The sequence below is a fragment of the Bos javanicus genome, chromosome 28 (genome assembly GCF_032452875.1).
Source record: "Bos javanicus breed banteng chromosome 28, ARS-OSU_banteng_1.0, whole genome shotgun sequence".
NCBI classification, from domain to species: Eukaryota; Metazoa; Chordata; class Mammalia; order Artiodactyla; family Bovidae; genus Bos; species Bos javanicus.
In genome coordinates this window covers 5,923,257-5,947,367 of record NC_083895.1, presented here as the reverse complement: position 1 = coordinate 5,947,367, position 24,111 = coordinate 5,923,257, and the positions used below count along the sequence as shown (strand labels likewise).

Here is a 24,111-nt window from a genome sequence, read left to right as displayed (position 1 = left end):
AAACCAGCTTCCTGCCATCCTTTGCCAGCTTATACCTTCCTCTCCTTCCACACATCTTTCAGGCATCACCCCCTCCAGTCCACGTTAGATGTCCTGCCTCTCTATTGACAGCCTCACCTGTGCTTGTACTTACTCATGATCTGAACCATTTTTCAAATATTCGCTCTTAAGTGTCAGGCCCTGTTTGAGGGGTCACAGATACAGCACAAAATTCTTAGCCCTCTAGCCTTATCAATTTTGTGTAAGACACAAATAAACATAATAAGTAAGTTTTACAAGGCCTTAGAAAAGGATTAGTGCTAGGACAGAGGAAAACAGCAGAACCATGTAAGGGGGGCCAGGAAGGCTGGTAGACAGTTGGGTTGAAGTTTTAAGTAATATCTCATTGAGAAGATGATATTTGAGCAAAGATATATGAGTGGTAGGGCTTCCCTGGTGGCTCAGTGGTAAAGAACCCACTTGCCAACGCAGGAGACACGGGTTCGATCCCTGGGTCAAGAAAATCCCCTGGAGAAGGAAATGGCAACCCACTCCAGTACTCTTGCCTGGAGAATCCCGACCCTGAAGCTCTCTGGGAGACACATGTTCCAGCAGAAAGCACAACTGCCACAGAGGCTGCAGGCAGCAACTCCCCAGGCACCGTAGAGTTAACAGGAGCCAGCCATGCCTAAAGAGTCTTGGTTAAAGGGGGAAACTGTAGCACAGGAGGTCAGAAAGGTCATGAGGCACATAGGATGAAGACATTTAAGAGTTCTGATTTCCGGGACTTCTCTGGCAGTCCAGTGGTTAAGACTTAGCCTTCCACTGTCGAGGGCACAGGTTCGATTCCTGGTCAGACAACTAAGATCCCACATGCTGCATGGATGTGGTCAAAATAAGTTCTGATTTCACTCTGGAGGGCTTGGGAAGCTACTGGGGGACTCTGAGTAACAGAATTCATGATTCAATATATGTCTGATGTTTCCTCTTGACAGCTGTGGGTAAGGGCAGAAGTCAGGTGGCCAGGGAGGAGGGCATGGAAATAACCCAGGAAGGAGAGGAGATGGTGGTAGCCTGGATTCTAGGAGGAGCAGTGAAGATGGGGAGAAGTGATGTGATTGTGGACATACTCAGAAGACAGTTGGTGGAAGACAGAACCACCAGATTTCACCAATAGATCCTGTGTTGGGATAACAAGGGCTTCCCTGGTGGCTCAGAGGTTAAAGCGTCTGCCTGGAATGCGGGAGACCCAGGTTCAATCCCTGGGTCTGGAAGATCCCCTGGAGAAGGAAATGGCACCCCACTCCAGTACTCTTGCCTGGAGAATCCCATGGAGGGAGGAGCCTGGTAGGCTACAGTCCATTGGGTCGCAAAGAGTCAGACATGACTGAGCGACTTCATTTTCACTTCACTTTCTTTGGGATGACAAAGCCAGGAGGATGCCAAGTTTTTGGTGTGAGCCACAGGAGGATGGGGCTGCAAGTTTTCTTAGTACCTATCACACCAGGCAACAGCTATTGTTGTGTCATGTGTTGTGGTGTGGTGCCATGTGGTATGCTGTGGTGTGGTGTGGTGTGGTGTTGTGTCGTGTGGTATGGTGTGGTGTGGTGTGCTGTGGTGTGATGTGAGTGGTGTGGTGTGATGTCATGTGGTGTGGTGTGGTGTGAGTGGTGTGAGTGGTGTGATGTGTCATGTGGTGTGGTGTGGTGTGATGTAGTGTGGTGTGGTGTGGCTGGTGTGGTGTGAGAGGTGTGGTGTGGTGTTGGTGGTATGGGTGGTGTTGTGTGGTGTGGGTGGTGTCATGTGGTGTGGTGTTGTGTGGTGTGGTGTAGTGTGGTGGGGTGTGGTGGGGTGTGGTGTGGTATGGTGTCATGTGGTGTGGTGTGGTGTGGTGTGGTGTGGTGGGGTATTGTGTGGTGTGGTGTCATGTGGTGTGGTGTGGTGTCGGTTGTGTTGAGTGGTGTGAGTGGTGTCATGTGGTGTGGTGTCGTGTGGTGTGGTGTCATGTGGTGGTGTGTGGTGTATGTGGTGTGTTGTGGTGTGGTGTGGGTTGTGTTGTATGGTGTGGGTGGTGTCATGTGGTGTAGTGTTGTGTGGTGTGGTGTCATGTGGTGTAGTGTGGTGTGGTGTGGTGTCATGTGGTGTAGTGTGGTGTGGTGCCATATGGTGTGGTGTGGTGTGGTGGGGTGTGGTGGGATGTGAATGGTGTGGTGTGGTGTCATGTGGTGTGGTGTGGTGTGGGTGGTGTTGTGTGGTGTGGTGGGGTGTTGTGTGATATGGTGTCATGTGGTGTGGTGTGGTGTTGTGAGGTGTTGTGTGGTGTGGTGTGGTGGGGTGTGGTGGGATGTGAATGGTGTGGTGTGGTGTCATGTGGTGTGGTGTGGTGTGGGTGGTGTTGTGTGGTGTGGGTGGTGTCTTGTGTGTGTGGTGTGGTGTGGTGGGGTGTTGTGTGATATGGTGTCATGTGGTGTGGTGTGGTGTGGTGTTGTGAGGTGTTGTGTGGTGTGGTGTGGTGGGATGTAGTGGGGTGTGGTATGGTGTTGTGGGGTATTGTGTGGTGTGGTGTCATGTGGTATGGTGTGGTGTGGTGTGGTATCATGTGATGTGGTATTATGTGGTGTAGTGTCGTGTGGTGTGGTGTGGTGTGGAGTCATGTTGGGGTGTGGTGTGGTGTGGTGTGTGTGATGTGGTATTGTGTCATGTGATGTGGTGTGGTGTTGTGTGGTGTGGGTGGTGTCATGTGGTGTGGTGTGGTGTGGTGTGGTATCGTGTGATGTGGTATTATGTGGTGTAGTGTCGTGTGGTGTGGTGTGGTGTGGTGTGGAGTCATGTTGGGGTGTGGTGTGGTGTGGTGTGTGTGATGTGGTATTGTGTCATGTGATGTGGTGTGGTGTTGTGTGGTGTGGGTGGTGTTCTGTGGTGTGGGTGGTGTCATGTGGTGTGGTGTTGTGTGGTGTGGTGTGGTGTCATGTGGTGTGGTGTGGTGTGGTATGGTGTGGTGTGGTGTGGTATCATGTGATGTGGTATTGTATGGTGTGGTGTGGTGTGGTGGGGTGTGGTGGGGTGTGGTGGGATGTGAATGGTGTGGTGTGGTATCATGTGGTGTGGTGTGTGGTGTTGTGGGGTGTGGTATGGTGTGGTGGGGTATGGTGGGGTGTGGTGGGGTATTGTGTGGTATGGTGTCATGTGGTGTGGTGTGGTGCTGTGGGGTGTTGTGTGGTGTGGTGGGGTGTGGTGGGGTATGGTGGGGTATTGTGTGGTGTGGTGTCATGTGGTGTGGGTGGTGTCATGTGGTGTGGTGTGGTAGGGTTTTTGTGGTGTGGGTGGTGTCATGTGGTGTGGTGTTGTGTGGTATGGTGTGGGTGGTGTCATGTGGTGTGGTGTGGTGTGGGTGGTGGTATTGTGGTGTGGGTGGTGTCATGTGGTGTGGTGTGGTGTGGTGTGGTGTGTTGTGGAGTCATGTTGGGGTGTGGTGTGGTGTGTGTGATGTGGTGTTGTGTCATGTGATGTGGTGTGGTGTGGTGTGGTGTGGTGTAGTGTCTGAGCACTCCATCCAACCTAGAGCATCTAGCGTGCAAGAGCCTCTTTGTATCCATGTAGAAAACGACAGCGCTCACCCTGATTTGGTTCTTCACTGCTCTGGGCTCATGGAGGCGTTATACTGCCCTCCCATCCTTGTTCTGCTTCACGGGGTGTGCGTGGAGGAGACAGAGGTGGCTTGTGCTCTGAATTGCTTTTGTGGATCCCTCAGCCTTCTCCTCCTTGTCTCAGGGACTGTGACCTGAGTGGTCACCACACCACACCACACCACACCACACCACACCACTCAACACCACACCAGTCCCTGCACTCAGGGGTGGAGCAGGGCCCCCAGCCACCCTGTGGAACACGACTCGTAGGCTAGAAACACAGCTGTGTTATGTGAAGCCTCTCATATCACGCTGCTGTATGTTACTAACCTACTCCAACCAACACAGCCTCCACGCCAGTCATGAGGTGCACTCTTAGCAGTAGGCACGTGATTTCCAAGTTAATGACAGAATGAATGAATGATCAATCACATTTATTCCTTGAGCTGGTCCACATGACAAGTGCATATTTTATCAGGAACTTAATCTTAAATGGGCTTCCCTTGTGGCTCAGACGGTAAAGTGTCTGCCTACAATGTGGGAGACCCAGGTTCGATCCCTGGTTTAGGAAGACCCCCTGGAGAAGGAAATGGCAACCCACTCCAGTACTCTTGCCTGGAAAATCCCCTGGACAGAGAATCCTGGTAGGCTATAGTTCCTGGGGTCACAAAGAGTCGGACACGACTGAGCGACTTCACTTACTTACTTACTTAGTCTTAAATAGTAGGGATAGGAAGACAGGCTGAATGCCCAGCTCAATTGCCATGTGAAGTTATAGCATCACCACAACCACATGAGTTGATGCAAAAGAACCACAGGAAAGGTCAAAGAAAAAATTGCAGCCAGAGCCCACCTCGCTTTACCCCCTCATCCAACTATCCCTGTAGGACCCTGAGTTGCTGCCCTGCGATATGTCTGAATGTCCATCTTGGCTGGAAACACAGCCACTAATGGGCATGTCTTATCCAGCCACACTACCCATGTGAGGCAGGCCCTTTGTCTCCTTTTCCTCTAGCCCCACAACCTCAGGTGGGACCCAGCACTCAGGGTCCTCCCACTTACTTCCCTCCTCTGCACCCCAGCTAGCATTTCCTTTCACCACAATTTTCTCAGTTCAGTTCTTGCTCAGTCATGTTTGACTCTGCGACCCCATGGACTGCAGCATGCCAGGCTTCCCTGTCCATCACCAACGCCCAGAGTTTACTCAAACTCATGTCCAGTGAGTCAGAGATGCCATCCAACCATCTTATCCTCTAGTCGTCCCCTGTTTCCCCTGCCTTCAATCTTTCCCAGCATCAGGGTCTTTTCAAATGAGTCAGTTCTTTGCATCAGGTGGCTGAAGTATTGGAGCTTCAGCTTCAGCATCAGTCCTTCCAACGAGTATTCAGGACTGATTTCCTTTAGGATTGACTGGTTAGATCTCCATGCAGTCCAAGGGACTCTGAAGAGTCTTCTCCAACACCACAGTCCAAAGTCATCAATTCTTCAGTGCTCAGCTTTCTTTATGGTCCAACTCTCACATCCATAATGGACTTCCCTGGTGGCTTAGACAGTAAAGCATCTGTCTACAATGTGGGAGACCTGGGTTCCATCCCTGGGTCGGGAAGATCCACTGGAGAAGGAAATGGCAATCCACTCCAGTACTATTGCCTGGAAAATCCATGGACAGAGGAGCCTGGTAGGCTACAGTCCATGGGGTCACAAAGAGTCAGACATGACTGAGCGACTTGACTTCACTTCTCACATCCATACATGACTACTGGAAAAATTATAGCTTTGACTAGACGGACCTTTGTCATAAAGTAATGTCTCTGCTTTTAATCTGCTGTCAAGGTTTGTCATAGCTTTTCTTCCAAGGAATAAGAATTTTTTCCCCAACCCCTGGTAACGTCCCTGAATGGCTATTTCTAAACAGTATAAAATACACAGTCGAGTCTCATATGTGGTCGTTAAGTTCCATAGAATCACTGGGAAAGCTCAGTTAGCAAATACTGAACCACTGTTTCCAGGGGGAAAATAGGGTTAGGTCACAATATTTTTATCAACTGATCAATATATAACCTTGTTTTGTGTGTGTTTCAGTTTAAAGATCCTGTCTGTGTGTGCTAAGTAGCTTCAGTTGTATCTGGTTCTTTGTGACCCTATGGACCATAGCCTGCCAGGCTCCTCTGTCCATGGGATTCTCCAGGCAAGAATACTGGAGTGGGTTGCCATGCCCTCTTCCAGGGGATCTTTCTGACCCAGGGATCAAACACAAATCTCTTATGTCTCCTGCATTGGCAGGCAGGTTCTTTACCACAAGCGCCACCTGGGAAGCCCTTAAAGATGCTGTATTTAATATTTATCTCTGCTTCATTAACATTCAGCTCACAACTCACACCTGAAAGAGGCTCATCTAACACACGTACTTTCTCCACTTAGGCACATGGCAGCCTTCTTGTGCTTACAAGTACCAGACAGCACTGCCAGTCCTGTGCTTGGGAACCAGCTTAAACAGTGACCTCACCAACAAAAAACAAATCAAACGTGGGAAAAGCATGGCATTAAAAAAAATTTTTAACTGAATCACTTTGTTGTACATCTGAAACTAACACAGCATTGTAAATCAACTGCACTTCAGTAAAAATAAACAAAATTTTTTTAAAAAACTGCATATCAAATTAAAAAAAAAAAAAAAAAACAGGCCACCTAAAGTACACTAGTTTACAGTCTGAGTTGAAACAAGACCTCAGGTAGAACACGCATGTTGGGTGGCCCAAATTTTTAGTCATTCTGTGCATGTCCACAAGGGCTTCCCTGATGGCTCAGCAGGTAAAGAAACTGCTTGCAATGCAGGAGACAAAGGACACTAGAGTTTGATTCCTGGATCAAGAAAATCCCCTAGAGAAGGAAATGGAAGCCCACTCCAGTATTCTTGTCTGGAAAATCCCAAGGAAAGAGAAGCCTGACGGGCTACAGTCCAAAGGGTCCCTAAGAGTCAGACAAGACTGACTGCATGCATCTCCACAAAAGGCCAGGGAAGCACTGGGAGCCCTGACCTTGGACTTCAGTAAGTTTTAACAAGTAAGTGAATTCCCAAATACAGAATCTGCGGATATGAAGGATGGACTGTATTTAACAGGAACTAAAATTCAAATTCTTGAGATTTTCATTTTCCCTAAGGAGAGAGAAGAGGGTTAAGGAATTGGAATATAATATTTTAAAAAGCCCCAGAACACTAGAATCCCAATCTTTGAAGGGACCTTTTTGCATATCCTTAGCTCAACCCTTCCCCAGTTCTTCAGCCCGAATGAGCAATCTGAGGTTTCTGCACAAACATGGTGGAAAAAGCAAGGCCTCCCTCATCAAGCACAACTCCACTGTCGGGAGCCTCTTCCTCCATCGCAAGCAAAATCTGCATTCCCGTAAGATCTTCGCCCTGGACAGGGTTCCTTGTGTCACTCCACGACCCTGAATAAAGGTCATCCCTCTTCCACACCACAGACATGCAAATCACCAGAAAGAGCATCATGTAACTCACTATGCAGCTGCTGGAGAAACAAAGGAACTTACACTACACGTCAGCTGTGTCCAGATCCTACCATCTGAGACAAGACGTGAGTTTAATTTGAACTGTAGGGTGAGAAATGGAATATTTCCTGCCATATCAGTAAACATGAATGTCACAGTCATCCCTGACCGCAGCCTTCCAATGTGAGCCAGTGAGCCCTGCGGGAACTCAGGAAGGAAAAGGATATCTGTCATCTAGCAGCCATCAGACTGCAGCCACTCCCTACGGTGAGCCCCAAGGAAGCTCAGGATGTGAAAAACACAGAATATTGGCCCCAGATAGCTGAGGTGAGTATCAAAGGAATGATTTCAGTGAGCCCAGACTCTTGCATCTTCCCATACACAGAAAAGTGCTAAACTACTTAACCTGGGATATCTGGTTTTTGTTAATTAACAATAATCGTTTGATGTTCAGACTACCTTCCCTTTGTTGCAAAACTTCTATATAACCTGGCTCCCCCTCTTGCCTCCTTGGAGCATCTCTCAGGGTCCCTTGAGATGCTATCTCCTGGGCTTAAGTCCTAAAAATTCCCACCAAAATAAAACATAACTCTCAATTTTTAGGTTGTGATTTTTTTTTAAAGGTTGTGAATATTTTTTAAGTCAACAAGGAAGAAGAGTGAATTCCCCTTTTGACTCAAATTCTCTTCGCCTGAGCCATTTCTCTAATGAGCAATACTCTATAACAATGAGCAATATTCTGTGTTCCTGCTGGGCATCAGAACCAATCTGAAGCACTGCACATGGCCCAGCACTTTTCATCCTCACGACAGTATGAGGTGGAGACTGCAGTTACCTCCAACTACTACAAGAGCATCTTGAGGCACAGAACAATGAAGGACATGACTTCAGGTCACACAGCAAGGAAGTGAAAGCACCAGGCTACCAGTCAGGCCATCCCACCAGCATGCCAGGAGTACAAGCCCCCGGGTGACCCGCCAGAAACCAAGACCCCATAAAACAACTCTCCAGTGGCTTATAGGTAATTATAAGAAGAGATATATCTAGGGTGTGTTTCATTTATTTTTAAAACTAAAGATCATTGGATCTAAAAGGGGAGCCAAGGTGGTTTTCTGCAGCCACAGCCCCTAGAATTCCAACTCCCAGGCACCCCAATGTCCTGGTAGTTCAGAGACTGGCATGGTGAGTCTGTGGCCCCCAGAAAGCATATCTGCTCAGGGTTTCACAGACTCCAAAGTATCAAAAAATCTAGGCCAGGACTAGATATCCTGGTCTATATCTAGACACAGGCATGCATGCTAAGTCACTTCAGTCGTGGCCAACTCTTTGCGACCCTATGGACTGTAACCCACCAGGCTCCTCTGTCCATGGAATTCTCCAAGGAAGAATACTGGAGTGGGTTGCCATGCCCTCCTCCAGGGGATCTTCCCGACCCAGGGATCAAACCCAGATCTCCTGCGTCTTCTGCATGGGTAGGTGGGTTCTATACCACTAGCGCCACCTGGGAAGACCCCTATATCTTGGTAAGAGGAGTTGAAAGGAAAGGAAAAACTGTTGGTTCTACCAAAACTCAGCGACTGGATATTCTGGACTGACTACAGCAGACCCATTGCCAGGTGATTTTCTGTTTGGTTATCTAGGAGGAAGGGAAGCTGGTCTTTATAACCACATTGTACTTCTGCTTGACTTGGGTCAAAACTTGGATTTTTGAAATGCAGATATATTGCTGAGATTTTTCTTAAAAGATTTTGGAAATAACGTGTTGAAAACTGGCATTCAGAGTCCAAAAATCACGATGGTGCAAACCCCCACTGAGGGTTTGGGTCCTTGTGTGCCTCTCAGCATCTCTCCCTATGCCTCAGGCATTCAGTCCAAGAAGTCTGTCAATTAGATTCCTGCGGCCCATCTTACCAAGATAAATTATTTCACTAAAACCAAAATTTTAATCAAGCACCAGGCAGTATGCCAGGCATCAGGCATCCAAAAATGACTAAGAGAAGTGAGCTGGAGATAAAGAGCTTGTGGTCAAGTGAGGAACTTGGACCATGAACAACTGATTATTAAAGTGACGAGTGCTGTCATGGGGCACATCCAAGGGATGGAGGGAGGGATTCATTCGGTCTCGGGGTGGGGGGTAGGGAGGAGAGGTCTCACAAGGAAGTGGCTTTGGAGCCACACTGTAAGGAATAAGAAGAGCTTAGCAGGTGGCACAAAGCAGGAATCTCACTCCAGACAGAGGACCGAGACACAGGAAGAGAGCAGCCGAGCTGGAGGAGGAAGGCACTGGGCAGCTGCAGCAGGTCGGGAAAGGTCTCCATTGTCACAATGAGGGGTTTGGAGACCATCCTAAGGGAAGCAAGAAGCCACCAAATGTTTTAAGCCAAGGAATAACAGCATCCCAGCAGTATTCCCAAAGACAATGCTGCTGACCTTGCAGAGGAGGAATTGGGGAAGAGAGACTCTGGAGGAAAGTATATATGTCAGGACCCCTTACTGAACTCAGGTGAAACATAACAAGGATTTGAACCAGGCAGGGACCACAGCCGTGGCCGTGAGAGTAGGTTAGCAGCAGATCTGGGGGTGCTTAAAGATGGAGCAGAGGTTGGGAGAGGGCAGCAGGGAAGGTGCTGAAGAACCTGCAGCTCCTCTAAGGAGCTGGATGCATTCTTTTAGATCAAATCAACAGTTACAGATCAATGGTGACACCTGTTAGGACTGGTCTAATGGGTAAGACAGTGGTGTCCGTTTTGGACATGCCTGACTCAAAGATTCCACGCATTGCCTGGGAATCCTGCACACTGCACTGCCTTTACACACTGGCCTGGCTGCTCTGTCTCCCTGGGTAATGAATCTGATGGCAGGTCTGGGATAGGGCAAACAGGGACGTGGCTGGGACTTTAGGCCACAGGCGAGGGGCTGAGAGCAGATGAGATCAGTCCCTCGGAATGAACATGAGCCTCACATTTTCAGGTCGTCCTTCCAATCCTGATGAGAGAGGCTCTACTTCCCTACTTACATGTACCTACGCCACACACACATGCACACACATATGCACACACATGCACATGTGAATACACATCCACATGTATGCACACATGTACATATACACATAGATACACTTGTGCACATATACATGCATGCACACCCCAGAAGGAAATCAGTCTTTCAACAGGACGAGTCAATGGGTCACCCCACCACAAAGCACCTCTGCCCGGGTTTCCCTGGGAACTTTCTAGGGTAGAACAACCCCGCCTACTCCAAGGTGGACCCACCTCTCAGATAACTGGGTGGCCAGCAACATTGCAGTGTCAGGACTTACATCTATACAGTCCATCCCAATTTCCAAAGCACTTACATTTCCACCGAACCACGGAATAACCCTGTGTGGTGTTATCATCTCTAAACAAGGAAACTAAGGGGCTGAGAGGTTTAGTGACCAGAAACAAAGCTCCCCGATTCCATGTTGGGAGCTCCCACAGCTGCAGTGGGAAATGAGCTGTAAATGCAGAAGCGACTCTGGATTGCCCCCAATTGGGAGCATCACCACCTCTGTATCACTCAGTCCGTCCACACACCAGCCAGCTCCAGGTTCCCTGTTCCGTGGTCCCCACCTCCCGCTTCAAAGAAGAGTTCTGCTGAGCCAATCCTGAGTCACCCATGCCAGAAACTTCAGAGAAGCCTGTGGCCCAACAAACAACAAACCTGAGCATCTAAGGGACAGAGAAAATGAGACAGATTTGAGTTCAGGCTGAAAGAGAAGCAGCAGAAGTGGAGCAACATCTTTTGGGGCCAGTCACCAAAGGTGCTGCCACGTTTTCCAGTGGGAGATCGGTCAACCCCAGAAGCGCCGTTCCTGGTCCTCTGCCTAGAACTAATCTGAGCCGTGACTGTCCCGCGCCCGTAGGCTGGAAAGACACCCACCTCCAGCCGCCTGTGCTGGCCCTGCAGGCAGTGCAGCAGCGCCGGCTCACATCTGCTGAGCAGGGGGTCCCACCGCTGAGCATCCGCAGAGCTGCTGGCTTCAAACCACAAGGGATCCAGGGAGCAGGAGGAGGCAGCATCCGTGTCCAGCAATGGAAGAGTCTGGCACTCTAGCCCGGGGCTGCCCCCCGAGGTCTGGGCGGCGTCTGCCAGGCCCTGAGAAGCCTTGAGAGTGAAGGGGAGAGAGAGGAGCCGAGGATGATCGTGGGGCCCACCCGAGCTGGCAGCCTTGGCCTCCATCTCCTCCAGGCTCTGATGAGGGCCCTCAGCCTCTCTGGAGGGTGGGCAGCCTTCTGCTTCTCCCCGTTCCCCAGCAGACCCCAAGGAGAGGCGAATGAAACTAAAACTGGAGGTAAAGACGTCCTGACAGCTGGCAGGGACGGCGGGAGCCTGGGGGCCACTTCCGAGGCTGCAGCTGGTGTCACTCATGTCCTCCAGGGATGGACAGCCTTTGTTCCAGGCTTCCCGGCAAGGACTTGGGGCCTCGCGAGTGTCCGTGGACGGCAGCTCCCCTCGACAGCCAGTGGCCCTGGGGCCACACAGCCTGCTGAGCCTATTGGGCAGGGCAGTGCCAGCTCGGGGTTGAGACCCAAGGAGCCCTGGGCTTCCTCTCGCAGCCGTCAGAGCCGGTCCTCGGTGCCCCACGGTCAGAGCCGAGGTGGCCGTGCTCCTGGGAATGAGGCTCCCAACTGAGCGACCTCGCCACTGGCCTCCGGGGTCAAGGCCACACGGGCCGGCCCTGGACTCAAGGTGGTGAGACTCCTTGCCACACGCCCCTCCCTGGGCCTGGAACGGAGCGCCCACTGGCGGGGAGAGGAACCCGATCCTGGGCCCAGCTGCGCTTCTCATGTAGCCCGGCCTCCGTGCCAGCCGCCTCCTCCGAAAAGACGCTGCAGGTGGTGAGCAATCTTGGCTGCCTGGAGAGAAAGAGAAAACATCATCATAAACACACACACACACACACACACACATCTCTCTGGCTCAGCCAGAACTGGGATGGAAAACAACCCCAGGCTCAGAGGTCATCCCTTGGGCATCTGTCAAAGAGAGGTGCTGGCTCAGTGGTCACCAGACCAACCTGGTAAAGAAACTGATGATCCTCAGGAAGCGACCCCGGGGATGTGTAGACACAGCCCAGCGTCCCAGCTCCTCTGTTCAGCAGAGCAGCTGGCACAGCTCTTATGCTAACATGTCTCAAGCACAACGTCGGCAGTTCCTTCTGAGCCTCCAGCATCCTGCCTGTTGATCTTTTAGGTGCGTCAGCGCTTTCATCCTGGAGTGGCCTGGAAAGCAGACGAGCTGAAGCCGAATGCCAGCACACTCCTCAGATGAGAGCCAATCACCTACTCTGGCTACTCTTAAGATATACGTATGGTTTGGCTACCTGAGTTTTCCACGGCTTTGCATGCCTGTGGACAGTGGAGAGCTGACTGAGACCCTATGCCCATCAAGTCATCTCACAATGAATTACAGGAGGCCCTGTTTGCTGTGTTCTCCAAACCAAGGGCTGTGTTCCCCTCCCAGCTATGTGAGAAGAATAGAGACAATAAAATTGTTGATGCCTCTTAGAGGCATGATGCCATAGCAGCTGACAGCATAAGTTTCAGCACCTCATTGCCTGGTTCAAACCACATTGTGCCATTTCTTGCTGTGTGACATTTCAGAAGTTACTTAGCCTCTTTGTGCCTCAGTTTGCTAATCAGTACAATGGAGATATCAACAGTACTTCTGTCCTAGGATGGTGGTGAGCATTAAACTAAATGAGTTACTAAAGGCGGACCCCTCAGAACAGTGCCTGGCACTCAAGATAATTGTGATTAAAGTGTTATTAACAGTTATTATTTTGATATTTTGTAGCACCTCGTAACTCATCATGTATCCTCATCTGCATTAATTTCCATAGCTCCCTACCAAAGTCATGTGAATCAACCAGGAATTGTAACATTTCTTTCAGTTAAGAAAACAGGCTCAGGGAAATCAAACCCCTGCAAGTGGCTGAGTCTTGGGGCCCTGCTACAACTCGAATCAGACTGGAGGGAAGACTCAAGAGCAAAAACATGAGGCATAGTTGTGTATGAGGCAGCCTGTGCTGAGAAGTGGAGCACAGCTCCCCACCCCTACTGGGTCCACATATCTTGTCCTGCCCTACCTCCCAGAATACAGATGGTCTCAGATTCTTCATCAGGTAAACAGCGCCAGGCATCCAGGATCCCACTGTGTTATGACCATGCCCTGCATTTAAGTTGCTTGATAAACGGTGGATAAATTAATGGATGCGAGGATATATGGAGGGAAAGTAGAATGGATGGATGGATGGACTGGGGCCCATCTGACCCCAAATCACATGCTTTTTCTATATCCTTTACCTCCAAGCACATCACTTAGGATGACAGCTTGCAATGACAAGAAGTCAAAGAAAGGTTTTATCTTTTCTTTTTTATTCTTTTTCTTTTCTCCCATCAAAGTTTGAATTGGTGGAAAAGAACATGGCAAAAAGGTACAGAAAATGTACAGAAGGAATCATTAATACATCATTTTGGACCACTCACTAGGATAGCTACTATTAAACACACCCAGAGAAAATAAGAAGTGTTGATGATGAAGTGGAAAAATTGAAACCACTGTGCTCTATAGGAATGAGCACTTATGAGAATGTAAAATGGTATAGCTGAAAAGAGTATAGAAATTCCTCAAAAAATTAAAAATAGAATTACTACACGGTCCAGCAGTTCCACTTCTTAGTATATACCCAAAAGAATTGAAATCAGATTTCAAAGAGATAACTGTACCCCCGTGTTATAGCAGCATTACTCACTACAGACAAAGTGGAAACAACCCAAGAGTGCCTTGACAGATGGATGGATGACACATGGTCTATCCACACGATGGGAAATTATTCAGCCTTATTTAAAAAAGGGAAATTCTGACTCCTGTTACAACATGAATGAACCTCAATCTTGAGGACATGATGCTCAGTGAAATAAGATAGTCACAAAGGGACAAATATTGTTTGATTCCACTTACATGAGATACCTTGAGGAGTCAAATTAATAGAGACAGAAAGCAGAAAGAAGGTTGCCAGGGGCTAGAGGAAGGCAGACGGCTGGAGGTAGGAGTATGTTGGGAGCTAGTGCTCAGGGGGGACAGAGCTTCAGTCTGGGAAGATAGCAAGGTTCTGGAGATGGACAGTGGTGACAGAAACAAAACAATGTTAATGTCCTTAATGACACTGAACTGTACACTTAAAAATGGTTACAAGGATAATTCTGTGTTATATGTGTTTCACCTCAATAAAAAAAAAAAAAAAGTTTAATAGACCAAACTAGGTCACTATGTTCTATGATCCCAAGGAGACCCATCCTTTCCCTCATTGCTCTTGCCATCTGAGGCTTCCCCCTGTACCCGGAGGTGGTCAGCACAGGGCTGCAGGAGCTCAGGACAGGGCAGAGGGATGCCTAGAACTAACTCTCCTCTGCCTGTGAAACTGGCAAAATATTTTTCAAAGAACAAGGAATCCAGAAAGAAGCAGAGAGAACACTGAATTCTGGCTTCAATTACTAAAGGAAAATTATTCAGCAATTTCATACCTTCAAAACGGAGTCCTGTGAAATCTATATTGTCTTTCGGCTTAAAGAGGCTTTAAACTAATTTTTTAATGCAAGTCCAATCACACAAATAACCCTTCTGAAGTTAAAAGAGCAATGTTAAGCAGAAAATAATTTGTTTGAAATTTCACTTCTTTTCAAATGCCTGTAGGCCCTTGGGTCTGAGTAGCCCTCCATAAAGCTACTTAACCAAGAGTCTGAAACCTCCCCAGGCCTGACCCAGCTGCCATACAAGCAGTTCCCCAATGGGAGCCTGAGTTCCTGGGGGGGGGGGGTGGTGGGGGGAAGGTGGGGGGTGTCCTGTAAGATGCCGTCAGGCCACAGTGTTCATCAAATGAGGGGCTGAGAGGTAGGGCTGGGGAATGGGGGTAGCCCAGCCTCTGAATCCTCCTGTACACCAGACATCCCTCCAGGTGTGAGCCTTCCCAGAATGTGACCCCAGAAACAGAGACCGTCACACGGAATCAATCCTAAGCCTCCAGAGAGGGCAGAGGAGCTGACAGGGTTGGATCTGGAGGGCACCTGTGGAATGAGCTAGAAGGGGAATAAGAAACTCATATGGAGCACATGGCTGCTCTGAAACCTTTCTCCATTTATTTTTTAATTTTTTTGAGGATATTTATGATGTCCCTCTGGAGAAGGAGATGGCAACTCACTCCAATATTCTTGACGGAGAATCCTCATGGACTGAGGAGGCTGGCAGGCTGCAGTCCGTGGGGTTGCAAAAGTTGGACACGACTGAGCAACTTAACACACACACACACGCACTTGATGTCCCTCTGTGTGTGCATGCTGTCACTTCAGCCATGTCTGACTCTTTGTGATGCTATGGACTGTAGCCTACCAGACTCCCCTGTCCATGGGGTTCTCCAGGGAAGAATACTGGAGTGGGTTGCCGTGCCCTCCTCCAGGGGATCTTCCCAACCCGGGGATCGAATCCTCATCTCTTAAGTCTCCTGCATTATCAGGCGGGTTCCCAACTGGGAAGCCCCTTCCCTCTGACCAGAAACCAATTGTTACTTATCTGCCGCTGCTGCTGCTAAGTCGCTTCAGTCGTGTCCGACTCTGTGCGACCCCATAGACGGCAGCCCACCAGGCTCCCCCGTCCCTGGGATTCTCCAGGCAAGAACACTGGAGTGGGTTGCCATTTCCTTCTCCAATGCATGAAAGTGAAAAGTGAAAGTGAAGTTGCTCAGTCGTGTCCAACTCTTAGCGACCCCATGGACTGCAGCCTACCAGGCTCCTCCGTCCATGGGATTTTCCAGGCAAGAGTACTGGAGTGGGGTGCCATTACTTATCTATCCTGCCTGAAATCCACCCTGACATCCAAGTCCAGCCTTCACATCCTGTGGTTAAGGAAGGCTTCTAATGCATTCAGCCCTTGGAGAGAAAGAGTCCTTCTGGCACCCTGCTGCAGTCAGCCCTGGAAACACAGGTTCAAGCGGGCAGGAAGTCAAATGTGGCAAGATGAGGGCAGGACCTGAAGCCAGCTTTGCACTCTGCTCCGTGTAAACCCAGAGAGGGCTCCAGTCTGCCCAGCTGGCCCCAGACAGGCTGAGGCGGAGGCAGGGCCTCAGCAGCTGTCTCCTTCCCTTGCAGCCTCACACTCCACAGCAGGCTCCAGGGGAGGGCAGCACAGTCCTCTCACCTCTCCACGGCACAGACCGGCAGGTCCCTGCTTATGTGGGATCCCGTCTCCACCCCCACCCACCCAGTGAGCTCTGAGACTGAAGGGAGTGAAAGACGAGGGCTTCGACTCGGCCCAGATGTCACAGGGCTACCACACACAGCCCAGATAAGATACCCAGGAGCATCTGCTTACCTAATTCACACAGAAAATGGGAGAAACCAATGTTTCCAGCCAGGTCGGCAAGGATCCTGCCTGCCCCACCTCTAAGGCTCTCCCTTTATCCATCAGCTACCTCATTCAGATCGCCCAGCTCACAGGCCTTCACCAAGAGTCCACATTTATTAAGAGTCCCTATTTATGAACACCCAGTCTACAGTTATTCTCTTTGGGGTATATAAACTGTTCTCAACTTATGCTATAAATAAGCTCCATGAAATCCTTACGACAGCCCCCCACCCAAATCCTAGTATACAGAAAAGGCATCTAATATACATTGACCAGATCATATTCTTTTTTAACTAGGAAATCTAAACTACGCAATTTAAGAAAACATACTCATGAATTTACTGGGAAGACCTTAAAGCCAATACCCAAGTTAAAATCTACACAAAATGCTCATGTGGGTTTGGGAAAGTTGCTCGGTGATGCTAAGGCCCCATGGGGAGAGCACTTCTGCCTCCTGAAGGGGAATCACAGGGACTCAGAGGCACTGCTGAGGACGTGTAGAGCAGTGAGAGAAATACAAGCACATGATGACTTTACAAAACATGACCTGTGTATAAACGTACAGTGGAAACATAAGTGAATATACTCTTTCCATGGAAGGAATTTTAATCCTATTTTTCATGGTCAAGGCATAGACTTTTATAAAATGTTCAGGTTAACCAGAGGTTCTGGATCATAAAGAAACCACACATCCCTGAGGATTAACTAGTTTTCCAAGAACCAGAATCCAATCATATACATTAAGCATAAACACTCAACTGAGCGCAAGTTCATCTTTCTGTCTGAGAGCACCCGAGGATTCGGAAGTGCCTCGGGGTCACTGTAATAAGAATCTGGTGAGAAAGACAAGTGCTGGAGAGAAATAAATCTCTTTATTAAATAATAAAGAGATTAAATAAATAAAGCTTTACTGCATTTCCATTTTAATTGTGCGATCCATGCCAACATAACCAGTCCTCACTGAACACAGGATACTGGATGGGGATGCATCCCAGCCCCCAGACTGCTTAATATCCAGCACGGGATGTAAGTCACGTACATAAACCGTCCCAAGATGGAATGACTACTCAACCACAGAGAATGGAGAATTCCATTTGAAGTTAACTAGTGGAGGTACCGGAGAAGGCAATGGCACCCCACTCCAGTGTTCTTGCCTGGAGAGTCCCAGGGACGGGGGAGCCTGGTGGGCTGCCGTCTATGGGGTCGCACAGAGTCAGACACGACTGAAGCGACTTAGCAGCAGCAGCAGCAGTGGAGTTACCTGGGGCTTCCCGGTGGCGCTAGTGGTAAGGAACCCACTTGCCAATGCAAGAGACTTGAATTGGATCCCTAGGTCAGGAAGATCCCCTGGAGGAGGGCATGATAACCCACTCCAGTATTCTTGCCTGGAGAATCCCATGGACAGAGGAGCCTGGTGGGCTACAGTCCATAGGACACACAGAGCCGGACACGGCTGAAACAATGGAGCACACACGCAGTGGAGTTGCCTAGTTGGCTCAGCTGGTTAACCTGATAGCAAAGCAGAGGGCTCTCTGAGCTCCAGAGTACTCCTCACTGTATGTGCTACCCCAAAACTCACCTCCTGGAGTTAAAGGGAAGGATAAGGTGAACACACAGACCGTTCCAGGGGAGACAGGACAACTCTTATAAGCAACCTGTGCCCAACAGTACCCCCGTCAGCCTGACCAGAGCTTCCTGGGCTGTGAGACTTGCTCCTTCCTTGTCTTCCTGGAAGGCTCCCCTGCCCCCTCCTTTATCCTCAGGGGCACCTCCCTAAACCTCTCCCACGTCCCGCCCCTCCGAGCACCTGCCTCTCAGAGGACGCAGACCCTGTCCTCGAGGGAGCATGGTGAGCTCTCAGGTGAGCTCTCTTGTGATCACACAAGCACACAGAGGAACAGAGACAGGGAAGGTGACGGGCAGACTCGCAGTGCCCAGCCACAGTAACGGAGCCCTGGTTTTGGTCAGTGGGGTCTTAAGATCTGACGGGTGAGCGGGAGGCAGGGAGGCCACGGGGGAGGCTGCTGGGAAGATCCTGAGAGAGGAAGGGACGGAGATGCAAGGGCAGATGGGGGACCCTGGTGACAGGCAGGTGGCAGGATGGAGCCAGCCGCTGCATCCGGCTGCACCAGGACTGGCTGTTTGTCCTGAGAGTGATCTCTGGAAAGACGCAGGATTGATCTGCATGTTTTACTAGATTCCCTCTGTGGAGAAGAGACCAGACAGGAACAAGAAAGGACACAAGGACAGCAGTTAGTAGACACCAAACCCAGAGTAAAGGAAGCCCGCAGCTGCCTACACACAGCAGGGGGGCACCAAGCCAGGAGGAGCCATGATGTCATCAGGAGCCCCTGATGTCTGCATCCTTCTCTGCTCCACAGCCACCCCAGGACTCCTTGAGACAATGGGCGGGGAGTACACTTTCTTCTGAGCATTATAGGCATGCTGCCCACCCTCCACCACCTTCTGCTGACATTTAATTTTTTAATTATTTAGTTTTGGGGCTGTGCCAGGTCTTAGCTGTGGCACATGGGATCTTCATTAGGTCATGAAGGATCTTTCGCTGTGGCGCTTGGACTGTCCAGTTGCAGCACGGGTTAGTGCAGCACACAGGCTTAGTTGTTCCGTGGCACGTGAGATCTTAGTTCCATGACCAGGGATCGCACCCACACCCCCTGCATTGCAAGGCAGATTCTTAACCGCTAGACCATGAGGGAAGTCCCCAAGAAACATATAGGCAAAGAAATATTTCAGGGCCAGATAAATGATATTCTCAATCTTTCTACAAAGCACCCCTTCAGAATCATCCTAACTAGTTTGCCAAGATGCCTACATTTTTAAAAATATCCATTAGGTCAAAACGGAGAAGGCAATGGCACCCCACTCCAGTACTCTTGCCTGGAAAATCCCATGGGCGGAGGAGCCTGGTAGGCTGCAGTCCATGGGGTCGCTAAGAGTTGGACACGACTGAGTGACTTCACTTTCACTTTTCACTTTCATGCATTGGAGAAGGAAATGGCAACCCACTCCAGTATTCTTGCCTGGAGAATCCCAGGGGTGGGGGAGCCTGGTGGGCTGCTGTCTATGGGGTCGCACAGAGTCGGACACAACTGAAGTGACTTAGCAGCAGCAGCAGGTCAAAAATGTCTTTCTTTTTCCTTGTCAGCTTCTACCATTATACACATATCCATATAAAACTCCCCATACCTAAAATAAGCCAGCCGCCTGCTCAAGAACCTAAGCTTAAATCGGGGGCTAAAATCAGAAGTCCAACAGGAAGTACATTTTCAACAGCATCATCAATGGGCAGGGAGGACCCGGGTGTGTGTGTGTGTGTGTGGACGCGCACACATGCGTACTCAGGGGTTCACACATGCCAGCGTATAATAAAAAGACACATGCAAGTGTGTATGTACATACACAAATATTTATGGGAATGTAGATTATATAGGGCTTCCGTCTATGGGGTCACACAGAGTCGGACACGACTGAAGTGACTTAGCAGTAGCAGCAGATTATATATATACATGAGCTTCCCTGGTAGCTCAGTCAGTAAAGAATCTGCAGGTAGAGGGAACAGCAAGTATACAGGAATGGCATGATTCTTTCTCAGGATCACTGAGAGTAGGCAGGGCAAGGCCATGGGGGCAGAAGGGATGGCAGGCTGTGGGCAAGCCTGGAGGGCTTCCAGGCGGAGGCAGTACGAGGCAGGGACCTGGGCTGGAGAGAAGAGGAATGGATGAGAACAGAAGAGCCTGGAGAAAGGACAGTGCCAGTTAAGGAGGAATTCTGGAGGAAGGGGAGGGCTCAGGAGAGAAAGAACCGAAAGGAAGCCAGTGGTGACTCCAGAATCATTGGGTGAGGGACACCATTACACCAACGCAGCCTGTGTGTCCAGCTGCTGTCACCGCTGTCCTTGGCTTTAGTTCTGCAGCTGAAATGCTGAGATTTTGGATCAGATCAGATCAGATCAGTCTCTCAGTCATGACCGACTCTTTGCGACCCCATGAATCGCAGCACGCCAGGCCTCCCTGTCCATCACCAACTCCCAGAGTTCACTCAGACTCACATCCATCAAGTCAGTGATGCCATCCAGCCATCTCATCCTCTGTCGTCCCCTTCTCCTCCTGCCCCCAATCCCTCCCAGCATCAAAATCTTTTCCAATGAGTCAACTCTTCGCATGAGGTGGCCAAAGGACTGGAGCTTCAGCTTTAGCATCATTCCTTACAAAGAAATCCCAGGGCTGATCTCCTTTAGAATGGACTGGTTGGATCTCCTTGCAGTCCAAGGGACTCTCAAGAGTCTTCTCCAACACCACAGTTCAAAAGCATCAATTCTTCGGCGCTCAGCCTTCTTCACAGTCCAACTCTCACATCCATACATGACCACAGGAAAAACCATAGCCTTGACTAAATGAACCTTTGTTGGCAAAGTAATGTCTCTGCTTTTGAATATGCTATCTAGGTTGGTCATAACTTTCCTTCCAAGGAGTAAGCGTCTTTTAATTTCATGGCTGCAGTCACCATCTGCAGTGATTTTGGAGCCCAGAAAAATAAAGTCTGACACTGTTTCCACTGTTTCTCCATCTATTTCCCATGAAGTGGTGGGACTGGATGCCATGATCTTCGTTTTCTGAATGTTGAGCTTTACGCCAACGTTTTCACTCTCCACTTTCACTGTCATCAAGAGGCTTTTGAGTTCCTCTTCACTTTTTGCCATAAGGGTGGTGTCATCTGCATATCTGAGATTATTGAGATTTCTCCCGGCAATCTTGATTCCAGCTTGTGTTTCTTCCAGTCCAGCGTTTCTCATGATGTACTCTACATATAAGTTAAATAAACAGGGTGACAATATACAGCCTTGACGAACTCCTTTTCCTATTTGGACCCAGTCTGTTGTTCCATGCCCAGTTCTAACTGTTGCTTCCTGACCTGCATACAAATTTCTCAAGAGGCAGATCAGGTGGTCTGGTATTCCCATCTCTTTCAGAATTTTCCACAGTTTATTGTGATCCACACAATCAAAGGCTAGATTTTGGATCAGTGGTTCCCAAACAAGGCTGCACATGAGTCACTTTTAAATGTCATCTTTTAAAAATTCCACAGTCCAGGCCACAACCCAGGCTGATGACATCACAGAGTTGGGGAGAGGGACTCAGGCCTGAGTCCTTTGGAGGCTCCCTAAGTGACCCCATAGGCAGTGGGGCTAGGAGCCTCTGCTTTATGGAGGAGTCCTGAATAACCTCCTGGAACACTTGGAGTTGAAGCCTATCATAGACTTATTCACAGCACTGTAGGTCATGTTTCTTTGCAGAATCTTCCTCTTTTGTTTCTTGAAATGTAGCTGTAGCTGTTGCCCACTACATGCGGACCAAGTGTGATCTGTATTTAAAACTTGTCTGCATACATCTGTTCTAAATCTTCTCCCCCGAATAGGCTTTCCACTTCCTATAAGACAATGGGAGGCCTGGGCACCGCCCACCCCCGCCCCCGACATCACCACCCATGAGGAAGGCCCGGAGGCCGGCAGCTTTCTCACTTCCCCCATCTGCAGTCAGGACAGCAGGGCCCAAACACAGGTCAACATTCAGCCCACTTTAGTGTTTAAGGGTCAAACCCACACATGCACCATGCAGTGTGGGATCCTGGATCGGATCTGGGAACAACGAAAGGATATTCGTGGAAAGTTGGTGGAGCTCAAATAAAATCTGTAGGTTAGCTCATTGTACCAATGTTAATTTTTTAGTTTTAATTATCCTCCCATGATACAGGGCTTCCCAGGTGGGACAGTGGTAAAGAATTCATATACCAATGCAGGAGGCCCAGGAGATGCGGGTTCGATCCCTAGGTTGGGAAGATCCCCTGGAGGAGGAAATGACAACCTACTCCAGTATTCTTGCCTGGAAAACTCCATGGACAGAGGAGCCTGGTGGACTACAGTCCATGGGGTCACAAAAAGTCAGACATACATAACTTAGCAACTGGACAACAACAAATATATAGTATATATTATAACATATTATATATGTTAGCATACGGAAACCTGGGTGAAGGAAACTGTATTATCCTTCCTGCTGCTGCTGCTGAGTCGCTTCAGTCATGTCCGACTCTGTGCGACCCCATAGACGGCAGTCCACCAGGCTCCCCCGTCCCCGGAATTCTCCAGGCAAGAACACTGGAGTGGGTTGCCATTTCCCTCTCCAATGCATGAAAGTGAAAAGTGAAAGTGAAGTCACTCAGTCATGTCCGACTCTTAGCGACCCCATGGACTGCAGCCCACCAGGCTCCTCCGCCCGTGGGATTTTCCAGGCAAGAGTACTGGAGTGGGGTGCCATTGCCTTCTCTGATTATCCTTCCTACTTTTCTATAAATCTATAAATATTCCTAAATAAAAAGCTTATTTAAAAAGCATGTACATACCCACACACAAATTATGGACCTGTGTTTTTCAGTAGGAAATGGTATGGGCTCGGGAGACAGATAACCTGCGTTTAAAATTCCTCTCTGCCACTTCCAAGTGAGCGCTGTGGGTTACTTTCGACTCTGCCACTTGTGTCATCTGGTCTGTCACCTGGGACTCCACCTCATGGCATTGCTGAGATGGTAGAGAAGGTTACGAGTTTCACTGCCCTCTGCCAAGCCTGGCACAGAGTAATCATTCAAAAGCTATTTTTACTTGCAACTCAGGAATAGAGAAAAAATATCATCTTAAAGCCAAGGCACCTGGACATGGCCCCTGTAGGCAGTGAAGATGAAAGTGTCAGTCGCTCAGTCGTGTCTCTTTTCAGCCCCATGGACTGCAGCCTGCCAGGCTCCTCTGTCCATGGAATTTTCCAGGCAAGAATCCTGGAGTGGGCAGCCAATTCCCTTTTCCAGGGCATCTTCCCGACTCGGGGATTGAACCCAGGTCTCCGGCACTACAGGCAAATTCTTTACCATCTGAGCCACCAGGGAAGCCTTGTAGACAGAACTTAAGGTAAAGATAAACCAGAGCAGGAGGAGGTTCTTGGAGGCTAACACGCACGGCACCTAGCATGGTATCCCTAGACACTTAACCCACCCACTCTCATTGGCCAATACCTTCCCAACTCTCTGATCCAATGTCCTGAGTTCTCTTTTCTTTCCTTTTTGCCCCTGGATCTCCTTCCTCCAGGTGAAGCAAGTAGTAGAGGAATTTAGCAACTAGAGACTCATAAAACCCGTGAAAGGGTTTGCTCTGAAATCACTGAGCAGCCTCTCTCCACAGTACTATTAATTCTCATAAACGATTGTCTTTTTTCTTTCCATGTAAAGTGCTACTCAAAAATCTGATCACCATCTGAACCCCCTCAAGAGTGCTGTTAGCTCCAGATGGGTGTCACTAATGAATTTTTTAACTGCTACCCTAATAAAATATGGATGAACCAGAAGGAGCCCTCTCTGTAGCTGTTACTTCAAAACAAATTTCTGCTCTTATTTTTGCAGCAAAGAACCGTAAGCTCTCACATCCACCCTAACAAAAGAGAGCTTTGCTCAGACTTGTCCATCTGTAAAGTTCACAGTTACCTTTTTC

The 24,111-nt window shown here is 49.2% G+C and overlaps 1 protein-coding gene across 4 annotated transcripts in view; it reads right to left on the bottom strand.

Moving 5' to 3' along the window:
* Positions 1 to 24,111, bottom strand: part of DISC1 (DISC1 scaffold protein) — a 425,923-nt gene that overhangs the window by 333,136 nt on the left and 68,676 nt on the right. For all 4 annotated transcript variants that reach the window (XR_009734186.1, XR_009734185.1, XM_061404828.1 and 1 more), the window contains exon 2: positions 11,040 to 12,016. Coding sequence is in view for 2 of the 4 variants with exons in the window: in XM_061404828.1 (XP_061260812.1) it covers positions 11,040 to 12,016 (977 nt within the window). In the remaining 2 variants the exon portion in view is untranslated. The remainder of the gene's footprint in view (positions 1 to 11,039; positions 12,017 to 24,111) is intronic.